Source organism: Peromyscus californicus, unplaced genomic scaffold (assembly GCF_007827085.1).
Source record: "Peromyscus californicus insignis strain IS unplaced genomic scaffold, ASM782708v3 Scaffold_4__1_contigs__length_199733344, whole genome shotgun sequence".
NCBI classification, from domain to species: domain Eukaryota; kingdom Metazoa; phylum Chordata; class Mammalia; order Rodentia; family Cricetidae; genus Peromyscus; species Peromyscus californicus.
The window spans coordinates 103,244,844-103,258,628 of record NW_026294562.1 but is presented as its reverse complement, the minus strand read 5'-3'; the positions used below and the strand labels follow the sequence as shown (position 1 = coordinate 103,258,628).

Genomic DNA, 13,785 nt, shown 5'->3' with positions numbered 1-13,785 from the left:
GGGGAGGCGCTCCTGGGATGATGCCACCATTAGCAGAGAAGAACCTCTGGGGCTACTTTTTTTTTAAATTAGTCTCCCAATTCTGTTTATCATCCAGTGGTTAAGGGGGTGAACGATGGAGCCAGAATCTTTTTTCACTTACCACTTAGTAGCTGTGCAGCCTGAGGTGAGACTTAATCTACATGTACCTTAGCTTCCTGGTCCTTGCCTAGGTCATGGTAATAATAGGGTCGTTGTGAGGAGTCCAGGAGCTGGACTCTAAGGAGGGTCTTGGAACAGTCCTAGGTACAGCTCGGTGTCCTCAACCTGTCTGTCAGGGACAGGTCAGGGGAGGCCTGGTCACCAACAATGAGTGGTGGCTGCTCTCCCTGTCACATGCACATGTATGAGGGGTCAGAACTTGCATACAGTGCAACAGCTCTGAGCCCCAGTCCCTGAAGCTTGTAGGTGGCGGGGTCCTGGGGTCACCTGAACCCCTTTATGGGAGTGTTGGGAGATGGGGTGGGTAGGATTGGGAGAAAATTGAGAAGGGTAATGTCAGGAAGCCATGGTGACTTGAGGTGGGCAGGACCCCAGGCCACTTTGGTTACCCACTGGCCATGGTGTGAGTGGTGTGCTTCCCAGCCATGGTAATCAGACAATCCTTAGGAGCAAGGGGAAATTTCTGTTTCTTATTTTTTGGGTGGTGGTAGGGTTTCTAGCTCTTCGTGAAGATAGGAGAAAAGGTGATTGATGGTCAGGGTAGCAGAACTGGAGTATGGCTGCTTTCCCAAGAACCTCTCCAGGCCTCAGACTGACAGGGCAGTGGGTCTCAAAGCCCGAGGCTCCCTCCGAGCTCACTGAGTTGGGTATGTGTTTCAGTGACGTGGCCGTGGAGCTGCCTTTTACCTTAATGCACCCCAAGCCTAAAGAGGAGCCCCCACATCGGGAAGGTGAGTGAGACCCATGGGTCACTGGGGTGGGGCTTACCAACTTCCTCATTATCCCACCACCCCACTTCTTTCTGGGTTAGCCTTCTGCCCGGTATCACCCTTTCCCCAGCTCCCAGTCTTTTGCAGGGCTCACAGCACATTTGACTTTGACCTAGCTGGGAGACTGAGAGCCCTGACTCCTGTTCTCCATGGCAGAGGGAGGCTAGGAGTGGGAGACAGGCCATACTGGTGGATTTTTATTTTTATTTTATTTTTTTTCCATTTAAAATATTTTTATTTTGTGTGTATGGGTATTTTGCCTGCATGTATGCCTGTGTACCTCATGTATACAGTGCCCTCAGAGGCCAGAAGAGGGTGTCAGAGTCCCTGGGACTGGAGTTACAGATGGTTGACAGACACCCTGTGGGTGTTGGGAATTGAACACGCAGCCAGAAGACCCAGTGCTCTGAACTGCTGAGCCGTTTCTCAGTCGCTATATTGGTTGGGTTTTTAAACTGGTAACAGATTGGCCACAGTACATTGAAAGGGATGTTAAAGTCCATAACGTAAATGAAGTCGGTGTCTACAAATAGACTGTGAAGTGCCCCAGATGGCACTCTGAATTACAGTGTGAAAAAAATAGCCAGGCATGACAGCACATGCCCACAGTCCCAGCAGAGAGAGGTGTGTGAGGCAGGAGGATCACAAGTTTGAGGCCAGCCAGGGCTACAAAAATGGTCTTTTTAGAGTAAACGGAACTCAGGCAAGCAAGAAATGAATGTGTCTCATGTTGGAGACCTGTCTCCTGCAGAGTCTTCGGTGGGCACCGATGCCTCCCTCCCTGCCTCTGCTGCTTTTGAGAAGACTCGGGTCACTCTGAGGCCTGGGGTGCTTCCCGCTCTCCTTCCTTCTTTACTTGACCATCTTAGCTAGGGAGTCCCAGGATGGGTGGGGCGTGGGGGGTGGGGGGAGGGGTGAGTCTTTGTCCCATTCCTCACCTCTCATCCCGTTCCCCCACTAACCCCTGGGTGCCTCACACGCCTTGTGTATGTTCAGTTCCAGAGAGCGAGACTCCAGTAGACACCAATCTCATAGAGCTTGACACCAAGTAAGCTGAACCTCCCTGCCGGTGATGTCTATGGGAGGGGCTGGAGATGGGATGGGAGAGGTGGAGGGGTCGTTTGCATAAATGCTTATTAACCTCTGAGGAGCAGCTGGTCTAACCTGTCTGCTGAGAACCACCTCTGATCACCTCTTCAGCAACCTGCTTGCCTGCATGTGACTTGAAGGACCCTTCGTGCCTGTTCCTCTTCCTCCTGCATTGGTGGGGTCTGTCTTCCTCTCTCGTCCTTGCACGCTCCTCCTCGTCAGTCAGTCGGTCCATCTGCAGCGCCCACTCAGCTGGCTGGCACGGGGCTGGTTCAGACCCTGGGCTCCCCTCTCTCACCTGACCCATGCCAGTTGGAGGCTGCCTGTAGGGTGCAGAAGGTTTCTGGTCACTTCTGCCGCCTGAGAACCAACTGATTCGGATTCCCCTGCGGTGGAAGGCACCAGACAATGGCCAGAGGAAGAGGACCTGGTTCAATGGCTTGAATCACCTCTGGGGCCAGGCTTGCTTTCTCCCTCTAGCTCCCTAAATCTCCTTTCCTTGACTTTTTGGAGAGATCTGGGAAATGGGGGTTTCAAGTTGCCCTATGAGGAAGCCCATTTAGCTGGCTGAACTCCATAGGGCAAGGTCCTTCATGTGTCTCTGTCTGGGTCTATATGACATGATGGAAAGAAACAGTCCTTAGTCCTGCAACCGTAACGAGGCATCTTTCCCCCTTCCTCTGTGCCCTGCTCAAAAGTCCCTATCCTACTTAGGGTCCTTGGGGGTAGCATGTGAACTAGTACTTCTAGTAGGAAGGGCCTATATAGGCTTTCTCTTCTTTAGAGCCCAGAATCAACTTCCTGGTTGAAACAGGCATGCTCCCTTAAGCAGTCTTGTTGGTTTGATTTTGAGGGGTAAAGTGGGGTTTCTTGGGCCTGTTCTTTGGAGATTCCAATGCAGAGGCACATTGCTACCCCTACTTACCTTCTCCATCCCCTCAGGAAGTGGACCACTTTCCTAGCCCCTATACATTGAGAGGCAAGGTTCTTGGAATTTATGTGTGACAATCCCCACAGCTACCAGTGGGTTTGTAAATGAGTCAGCTCTGGCATGACCATCTGAGGTCATCCCAGAGACCCTGGTGAGTGTGGGTCTCTCTTGAGCCCCTCTTCCCACATCTGACCAGGCCTCTGGATCTGCCTGTTGTCTGCCCCTGCGAACACATGGCGTTTTCCTTGTCTCTTCCACTAGTGATGACGACATTGTCTTTGAGGACTTTGCCCGCCAGAGGCTGAAAGGCATGAAGGACGACAAGGACGAAGAGGAGGATGGCACCGGCTCTCCACACCTCAACAACAGATAGACTGGGGCCGGCCCTCACCCTGGCAGCTCCAGGTTCACTTCTGCACTCGGATGCTTTCTCGTCTCCTTTCCATTCCGGTTCCCCCTCCCTTTTGTTCTTCCAGTTTCTACCAAGGGGCCCCAGTGGTCTTCCAAGTCTCGGTGACGAGCCTCAGAACTGGCCTCACATCACCATGCCAGCAGGACCACAGCACACATCCTCAGCCATCTCTCTGCAATCACCTGCCCACCCCCTTTTCACGCTCATTCCCAGGAAGGCCACACTACCTGGCCTTGGGATTTGGCTTGAGTTGGGGAGCAGAAAGGGGAGGGTGGGGCCAGAAGGCCAAAGTGATGGTGGGTATGAAGATGTGGAGAGGCTGGGCAAGGTGGTTCAAGACACACAAGAAGATGTCTGCCGTCCCAGGAGGTGACACAGTTTCAGCAGCTAAAAGATGACTGTATTGAAGGTTGGAGAGGGCAAGACTGTGAATAGATTCTCGATGCGTTTCTTGTGGTCTAGGCCCACCAGAGACTCCTCCCCTCCACCCTCATCCTTGGTCCATGTCCCTGTGTTTCATGGGGGAGGCACATAGACCCCAGGAGTGAAGAGCAATGGACTGACTTTCTAACCAGCAGACACCTGGATCGAGGCAGGCTGCAGATCCACCCACACATCTGTCAGTGCTAATCGGATGGGTCACCTTAGCTTTGTTGCATTTTGTATGGGGGCACAGAGAGAGGAAGCAGGTCTTTAACAAATGCCAGCCCCTAGCAGGGAGCCAAAGCTACTGAGAAGGTTTTCTGAGGGGGGGGTTAAGAGACAGGGCAGGGTAGGGGATGAGCATCCATCCTCCTCCTTTCCCTTCGTGGCTGGTCCTTCAGGAAGCAAGGATGGAGGGCCACGGACAGCTGAAGCCTCTAGCGCCTTCCAACTTCCTCCAGTAGTTTTCCAGTGAGTTGGCCCCATAAGCTAGGAGTGGGGGAGGGAGAGGGAGAGGAGGAGGGGGAGAGAGAGGTTCCTGAGGCAACCATCCCCACTGTTAGGGGAGCCCATCCCAGAAGGTGGCACCCGTAGAGATGCACTCACCTGCAGGAAAGTGCCTCCTCTCTTGGAGGAGTTGATCCCATTCGTATCAGGGTCATGGGTACCCAGTATCTATCAGCTGGTGTTAGTGTGACTTGACTGGGGTGTCTCCCAGGGTAACAGGGCAGACAGGTGGCAAACGGTGCTCAGAGATAGCCTTGTTTGGTCTTTGATGCTAACTTGTTGTGTGACCTTGGACCAGTTCCCCTCCCCCTCTTCAGACCTCAGTTTCTTGTTGGAAAGCCAGAAGGTAGACCAGATGACCCCAAGGGTTTCCAGTTCTTGTTTCTATAAATATGTGGCTCTCTGAGTTCTGGTCTACCAGGTGGAACTGAGGCTGCCAACTGCCCCCTCCAGAGGAGATTCATGGGACCTGAGGACTCAGGGCTGGGCGGAGCACCGAGTACAGCTTCCTGCCTGGGAAGGGCTGCCCTTGGACCCTAGTCGGCTTGTCTGATGTCAAGTTGTGGTCACAGCCTTTGTGAATTTCTCTGTCCCAGAGTTTGTGTTTGCTGAGGCTTGCATGAGAAGTGTGTGGACAACCTTGGGTTTATCAAATGTATTGATTAGCAGGGCAAGAGGATCTCATCTTGACTTCTGTTCTCTTTTTCCCAGTTCCATACTTGCCTGAGAAGGGAGACCACAGCTTTGGTTTGTTTGTGAGACAGAATATTATGTAGCCCAGGCTAGCCATGAACCCACTCTGTAACTGAGAATGACCTTGAATTCTTGATCCTCTTGCCTCAGATGCTAAGATTACAGGCATGTCCCACTGCTACTGGCTTCATACTTTATTTTACAGGTCGGATCCCAACCAGTTTTAGTCCATCGTGCCCAGTGATTGCAATAATTTCTCATGGTGAAATGGTCCAGGCCCACTGGCCCTGCACCTTCTAAATCTCATAAGCAGTCAACCTAAGGCACCTCTTTCCAGATTAGAACAGCCAGTTTGGGGCAGTCATATGCCCTGGCCAGCCCTGGGATCATAACTGCTGGCTCCCCTGGTATCCCTTCCTTACCAGAGCTAGCTGGGCACTTTTGCACCTACAGAATTGATGAAAATCTTGAACAGTGTAAGGCAAGCATGTGCCCTCCACTGGCTTCCACTAAAACCTCTGGAGCTAATACAAGGCCCTTCAGCATTGGGCTAACCCCTCCCTGGCAAACCTCCCTCCCATCCTTAACTCATACAAGCAAAGTCTTTCAGGCTGGTTTCTTGAACTTCCTGCACCTTGGTATCCCCACTCATCCTCTGGGTTTATCCCACAGATCAACCGAAATTTCTCCAGCTGCAGGGAAGATCAGAGTTCTCTGTGTTTTGAGCCGGCCTGCCTAAGGGCGATGGTCAAGTTGCGTTCCAGCCAAACCGTCCTTTGCTGACAGCTTTGTTCTTTAACGTTGGGTACTATAGACACTGAGGTGGATCTCTCCCTGGATCCCTGTCTATAGAAAACTCCTGGTCAGGGGAAAGTTAGAGAAAGTACTGACAGCTCTGGCTACAGCTAGTCCACATAGTGCCTTGATGTGAGTTTGGACACAGTGCCCCTTCCAGGTGGATTCAAACCCACACTGGAAATTACACTCTGTGAGGCTGGGATTGGGTGTTACTTGTCTCTGCTCCACAGGAGTGTCATTCTGGGTGAGATGCACAGGCTAACTTGTTTCTTTGGCTTCTTCTTCAGTAGGGGGCTTAGATCCCTTGTCTAGACCTCTGGTCTGCTCCAGACACCATGCCCAACCCCCATCTCATGACATGACCCAATGTTTCTCTGTAGGGCCCTTCTCTGTCCTGGAGTGTTCCTGGCCAGGAAGTACTTGGCATGAACCTGGAGGCAAAGGAGCCTCCTGAGGTTCCAGGCACTATCCAGTGGTATTGGCTTTTCTTGTGCTGAGGGACTGGGATTTGTGCCAACAAACAGCCCACACTGGGACTTTCCAGTAGACCAAGGGGCACATGTTGATGCCAATCTGGGCAGGAATAGCATGCTTTGGTAAAAGCTCATCAATAGAGGGCAACTGGACTTGCCCAGTACCTACCCCAGCCAAGAGAAGAATTCACTTCCCAGAAAGATAAGGACTGAGTTGCTTGGCTGGACCCCATGGCCATTTCAGCTTTAAAGCCCAGATGGCTCCCGCTGGAGGGTGGCTGACAACCTGATTCCCACCTGGTGCAGTGAAAAGGACCATGTCCTGAAAGTCCCCAAGGTCACCTCTCAGTCCCTGCTCACTGGAATAATAGCCTTTGTTTGCTTTATTTGTGGGATTGCTATGAGGCTGAGGGGAGAGCCAGGAGCCAGTACTCTGTAGGCTGCAGCCTGCTGCACAGAGGTGGCCCTGTCATTGCAGGGACGAGGCCCGAGGTCACACAGGAAGCTTGCTGTGGAATGAGCCTTCTGTTTGCCTGTCTTTTGTCCTGATTTTCCCGGTTAGATATCAGCCACAGTGACAATCGGCCGTTGTGGCCTTGGTGACCGCACTGGGGGAGATGTGTAGGTGCTACTGTCCAAGTATGGGTCCCAGCAACCAGGACACAGAAGACATGGATGTTGTCAGTGATTAGGGGACAGGGAGGAACATCTTAGACTCTCCTGGGCCTGGACTCACCTCCTAGAGCCCACCGAAGTCAAGAAACCTGGCCTCTGACCACAGGTCAGGGAGCTGAAGCCACCATAGTGCCACCCAAGAAATGCAGGGGTGAGAGGAAATAGACGTTGTCTCTTAGAAGTAGAAGGTCCCGGTCCAGGATCAACAGAACCACCACAGCTCCCTGGAGACCTTTGGGAATGTCCAATCCTCTTGCTCTGAGAGGGGAGGCCCGGCTGATCTACTCACAGTAGCTTCTGTATCCCAGAGGCAGCTCTCTCCCACCAGGGGCTGAAGCCTGTATGTGTGGCTCCCATCCACCAGAGAGGGGGCTAGGCTCCAACCTTGAACTCCCAGGATGCAGGCGGGTGCCTGTTCTGACATTTACTCTTTTTAAACTTAAGGACCAAATGAGACTTCTCTGATTTTTATCCACACAGCCTGTCTTGGGCCTAGCCCAGGCAGCCCTGTAACTTCTGCCCTCCTTCCCTGCCTGAGGCAGCCTGCTGGTGGGGGCGGGATCCACACCTCTGCCACCCCCGTGCACACTGGCTTCACAGGGAGGCCTGTGGGCGGGGAAGCACTCCCTCCCTCAACATTACCAACTCTGTCACCCCCAAAAGGGAAGTCACAGTCAAAGCACAGGTCCCTGGGACCCACTGTCTGCCCCAGGTACTGTGGACCTCTCGGTGTTCCACACAGCCTCGCTGGGTTGCTGCCGGGGGAAGTTGGGGAAGGGGGAACAGGCCCAGTTTCCCGCCTTCCCCTCATTTCCACTTCCTCCAGAATAACTCTGCTTTTTAGCTCTCTTGTCTTTTGAGGTTTCACTTTTAAACTCTGCTTTGAAGAAAAATCTTCAAACCACCATTCTGAGGTTTGATCTTAGACCAGCAAGCACAGGCTCTCCTTGCTTTCGTGTGTTGGGGTGACTCCCGCACCCCAACACGAAGACACTCCGTGCTGGAACTCAGGTCACCAGGCCCAAGCATTTGAACACACATACGCTTGTTTTCTAGTTGACCTACCCTGAAGCGTGAGAACGAGTTTGATGTGGGCCGGGCCTGATGCTCAGTGAGGGTAGGGCTTGGCATGGGCTGCATGGGACCATGGAGTGAGGAGCCAGGCCCAGTCTCCACTCAGGACTCATTCTCAGGCAAGGCCCATGGCTCGACAGGAAGATCAGGGCAATGGGTGGAGAAACTAGGGTTGGCTTCTTTATGCACAGCCAAGGAGTGAGAATCCAGGTTCACATAAGAGATACCACAAGGAGGACATTTATGAGGCTGGATTCTCCAGAGACATTTTAAGCATGTCTTCCTTGAATAAATCTCCTAGGATTCCACTTCTACACCTGTGGATGTCCATGTGCACAGCAGGAGGCTTTTATGCCCAAAGAGGTTGGTTCCCCCTTCTGCAGTCCACCAGCTTCCCTCCACGTTGGTCTGCACTCTCATGGGACTTTACTTCTAGGACAGCTTATTGTTGAGACTTGGGCTAGCCTTTGGCACAGTCCTGCCTGGGCTTCCTGGCATTCTAGGTTAGGATTTGAAGCTCAGGGCACTGCTAATCACATGGCATGGGAGAAAGAATGCCAACTGATGTTTATGTTCAGTCCAAGTGTGACTTAGGAGACCCCCACTGACCTCAGGTTCCCCATGTGTAAAGGGCTAGTACCAGGCTCTGCCCACCTCACAGGGACTACTGGAAGGGATATACGTGGGTAGGAAGAGAGGTCATATGAGGTGGCAGCCTACGTGAGGGAATAACGTCTTGCCTGAGTTGCCAACCTACCGAGCCCACAACAGAATGAATATACAGGATATTCTGTCTTCCCTGGGCATCTCCACTCAGTGTTAGGTCCAGTCACAGCTGCTGTGTGGCTGCCTCTTCCGAGGGATGGGAGCTGATATGTGTCCTGGGTGTGGTGGGGAGGGGTGGCTGGGGCAGCCTCAGGCCTGTGACCCTCTGTGAAGTGATGATTTGTGGCACATTCATGCCTGGAGCACATCCAGGACAACCTGTCGTACCTGTGGCTGCCCTTATTCTATGAAGTCATTATAGTTTATTCAACTCCAACAGGACAAATGAGCAAAAGAACCTTGAACGAGAGGCTATTAAAGGCCTTTTGTGATAGAGGACATTGGCTGTGTTATTTCTTGTCTCATAAGCGCCCACAGGACAGGGACCGAGAAGTGCCCACCTGTCCTGGACTGCTCTGGTTTTGGGCCTCATCTGTGCCCTCCCGAAGATTCCCGGGAATTCCCTGCTCCTGTTTCCCTAGTGTCTAGGCTCAGGGGCCCTGCGGGGGAAGCTGCCAAGCCTTTGGTCTCTCTCCGAACTGGCTGGATTCCATGAGCTCTGGTTTGCTCCTGAGTTGAAGCCCCTGTCTCCCATCTGTTACTGTCCCCGCAGCTGGAGTCCTCAGCCCAGTCCCAGTTCTGGCTCTGCTTTCTTTCCATAGTCTGCCCTGCTGGGTCTCTTTGAGGTCACTTCAGTTCCCCAAGCTTTACCTGCTCCCGGGCTAATGGGACACAGGGGAAGAGGAGGGGCCTAGATGAATAGCACCAGCCAGCGTTCTAACAGACTGTCTTATTTTCAGTTTAAGAGAGGGCATGCTGGACAAGGTGGCACACACCCTTAGTCCAAGCTCTTGGGAGACAGAGGCAGGCAGATCTCTCAATTTTAGGCCAACCTGGACTACAGGGTGAGTTCTGAGTCTACTTAGCTATGTAGTGAGACCCTGTCTCGAAAAAAAAAAAAAAGGAGAAAGAAAGAAAAAAGAAACCCATGAACATGATAATTTAAAAATTTGATTATGTGATGAAAACTTATTTTTTGTATTCCCATAAAAATTGTGTCAATTTATGTCAACGCCTTGCCCTTCTGGGTAGCCATATGTGGGTCCTTCCTTCTGCTGTTCTCTTACAGACAAAGCAGGACAGGAGGAATATACGGGCATTTCATCTGTTTTGTTGATGTTTAGATGTAGTTCTTTTATTTTATGTGTAGGAGTGCTTTGCCGACACGTGTGTATGTACCATGTGCATATACCTAGTGCCCAATAAAGTCACAAGAGGGTCACAGAGCCCTGGAACTGGAGTTAGGGATGGTTGTGAGCCACCATATGGGTGCTGGGATCTGAACCTGGTCCTCTGAAAGAGCAACACATGCTTTAACCTTGGAATCACCTTCAGCCCCAGGAAATTTGATGTTCCTAGGTTGGAGATGACAGGGAAACAGTGTGTGAGAAAGACCCTGGGGTCAGATAGGAGGAGGCTTCACCTGTCCTGGGGTAGAGGGCCTGGGAGAGGAAGCGGCAGTACTCTGCCAGCCCAGGAACCCGGGCAACCAAGCAGGGACTTGGACGGACAAGGTTTCTCAAGAAGGAAGAACGAAGGAGACACAGATGTGATGTCTGTGTTCTGAGTTGTATTGTTTTTTGTTTGCTTGTTTTGGGGGAGGAGCATCTGTGTGCACACATTTGCATGTACACACATGGAAGCCACGGGTACTTGTCTCTGGTTTCCTTCAGTCCTCCACCTTATTTTTTTGAGACAGGGCCTCTCCCTGAATCTGCAGCTCACTGATTTGGCTAGACTGACTGGCCAGCAAAGCCCAAGAGTCCTCCCGTTTCAAGATCATAGGCGTACCACTATGACCATGTATGTATGTATGTATGTATGTATGTATACATATATGGGGGCGGTGGAGGATCTGAACCCTGGTTTTAGTGCTTATGGTGGGCATATTCTGCCCCAACCCAGATGGTTAGTCTTGATTGTTAACTTGATTGGGCTGAGAAGTGCCCACGGGATTAATAAAGTACATCTCTGGGTGCATCAGAGAGGCCCTTCCAGAGAGGGTTAACAAAGCAGAGATCTGCCCCAGAGGTGGTGACAGCATTCCATAGGCTAGGAGCTTAGAGGGAATGAAGAAGTCTGCTAGTGTAGGCTGTCTCTCTCCCCGTTTTCTGACTGCCACACTTCCTCTGCTACAGTCTCCTGTCATGACATCTGACGTTGTGAGCCAATACATCCTTCAGGTCGTTTATGTCAAGCATTTTGTAACAGCAATGAAAATGGGCTCGCACACAGCCATCGCTGGGGATGCTGCCCAAACCAGAGAGAGTGGAAGAAGCACTTTCAAGGCATTCTGGCAAATGTAGTTTGCTGCTGCCGGGGCCTGGAAATGCAGAAAGAGAAAGGGGGAAGATTAGAGACGAGACCAGATCTGTTCATCATCTCCCAGAACACCAATAAGTATCTCAGCACACTTGTAATCCCAGTACGAACAATGCAGAGGCTGGGGGCTTGCCACAAGTTTGAGGCCAGCCTGGTCCACATAGCAAGTTTTAGGCCAGCCTGGGTTATGTAGGGAGGCTTTGTCTCAATAAACAAACAAGAAAGCAACAAAACAACCCCCCTAGAGAGAGAGAGAGAGAGAGAGAGAGAGAGAGAGAGAGAGGTGGTGGATCATGTGTGCACACATGTGGAGGTCAGAAGACAACCTTTGGAGTTGGTTCTCTTCATCTACTTTTATGTGAGCATGAGGCTTGAACTCAGGCCACCGACTTGAGCAGCAAGTGCATTTCCACACCGAGCCATCTCACCAGCTGTTGGTTGTTCCTTGAGACAGGCTTGACAACATCAACGTTCCATAGACGATTACAACAGGACCCATAGTCTACACAGTGTAACATTCACAGTATCCAGAACACAATCTAAGGTTACTGAACACGTTACGTTACACTACACTACACACACACACACACACACACACACACACACACACACACACACACCCCTGTGACCAGTACTTAAGATAAAAGTTACAAAAGGTACCAGCTCTAGGAAGACTTCCATGCTAAGATCATTACCAGAGGTGGCAGTTATAATTTAAATGGCTAGAAAGACAGTTGTTCAAAGCAGAGTTTCAGAAACTATAGGAAAAAAATAACAAAACAGATATTTTTGAATTAAAAAAAATAACTGAAATAAAATACTCCCTGGCTAGGTTCACATAAGGGAGATAACAGAAAAAATTCACTGAACTTGAAGACAGATGATAGAATTATTCTATCTGAAAAAAGGGGGGATAAATTTCTTTTAGAGCTAATAGAGCCTTGGGGTCCTGTGTGTGTGACAACACGTGGGACATGATCATAGAGTATTCATGTCATTTGATTCTCAGAGCAGAGGAGGAAAACATTGGTGCAGAAAAAAAAATATTTGAGGAAATAATGGGGGCTACTGCTCCCACCTCAATTGATGAAAGGCACACATTAACATATTCAAGAAGTGACTCAGGCAGGATTCTGTGCAGGATGAGAACCTTAGGGTGTATATATGTTATGAAGGGGATTTCTTAGATTGGCTTTGCATGATATGGTATGTCAAGATGGTTCAGTAGGTAAAGGTGCCTGCCACCAGATCTGATGACCAGAGTTTGACCCCCCCCCCAGAACCCACAGGGCAGAAGGAGCAAATCCATCCCTTCATGTTGTCCTGTGAGCTCACAAGTATGTTGGGCATGCATACCCACACAAACATGTGCATGAATACACATAAATGCACGTAATAAAATGTAAAATATACATTATACTTGAAATGATGAAATAATAACCCTAAATAGGCCAGGAAAAGGTGTGTGTATTGTGATCCCTGAAGCAACAGCTAAAAATAGAACCAAATCTAAAAATGAAAGTAGAAAGAACAACATATTAAAAATTAATTCAGATATTCCAAAAGAAGGGAGGAAATTTGAAGCAACTACAAAAAACGGAAAAACAGATGGCAAAAATAGAAAAATAAAAGTAGTAGACCTGAAACTAATCATGTCAGTAACTATAATAAATGGAAATGTACTAAATACAACAACTTAAAGGCAGAGACTACCAGACCGCTTCATCATCTCACCAATTTCTGTCTGTAAGAAACCTGCTTTAAGTATAAAGACAAGTGGTATGCTAAAATTTATTTTCTTTTAATAAATTTTTTTTTTCAAAATAGGGTTTCATTATGTAGCTCTGACTGTCCTGGAACTCACTCTGTAGACCAGGCTGACCTCAGACTCATAGAGATCCACCTGCCTCTGCCTTCTGAGTGCTGAGATTAAAGGTGTGAGCCACCACCTACTTGATATTTTAAAGGATAGTGGCCAGGTTTATTGGTTCACATCTATAATTCTAGCTGTCAGGAGGTAACAGATGGCAAACTTCAGCTACACAGTGAGGTCTAGGTCCACCTGGGTTGCCTAAAGCCCTGGCTTCAAAACAAAATAGCCCTTCAAAGGTTGGGAAAGCTATACCATGCAAACAATAAAAAAGTATAATTAATGGCAATATTAGTGGCTGACAAAGTAGATTTCAGAACAAGGAATGTTAACAAGGTTGGAGAAGGATATATGTACTAATGAAAAGTGTCAACTTATCAAGACATGATAACCCTAAGAGCACGATGCACCTGATCATTGTATGTCCATATACACGAGGAAATAGGGATGGAGCAGAAAGGATAAATATACAAACCTACATACCCCTCTCTCATCAGCTGACTGAGGCAGAAGACCGTGAGGGTACAGAAGGCCTGAATGACAGTATCAATTAGCATGGCCTAAAAGACATCATAGAATATTTTACCCTCAGACAAAACATAAGCTTTCTTCTCAAATACATAGCTCATATTTTCTGTGTCTAAAGATATCCTTAATAAACTTAAAATTTTAGGTCATAAAAATTTTTTTCTCCATCAGCACAGAAATAAACTGGAAATTAA

General features: G+C 49.6%; 1 protein-coding gene across 7 annotated transcripts in view; it reads left to right on the top strand.

The window, feature by feature from the left end:
• Nucleotides 1-9,150, top strand: part of Arrb1 (arrestin beta 1) — a 71,933-nt gene extending 62,783 nt beyond the window's left edge. For 6 of the 7 annotated variants that reach the window (XM_052714407.1, XM_052714405.1, XM_052714408.1 and 3 more), the window contains 3 exons: nt 862-932; nt 1,968-2,019; nt 3,253-9,150. In XM_052714407.1, the coding sequence (XP_052570367.1) occupies nt 862-932; nt 1,968-2,019; nt 3,253-3,364 (235 nt within the window). In that variant the 3' untranslated portion in view covers nt 3,365-9,150. Of the gene's footprint in view, nt 1-861; nt 933-1,967; nt 2,020-2,171; nt 2,241-3,252 lie in introns of all 7 variants that reach the window. The other variant, XM_052714409.1, reaches the window with a different exon arrangement.
• The last annotated feature ends 4,635 nt before the right edge of the window (nt 9,151-13,785 follow it).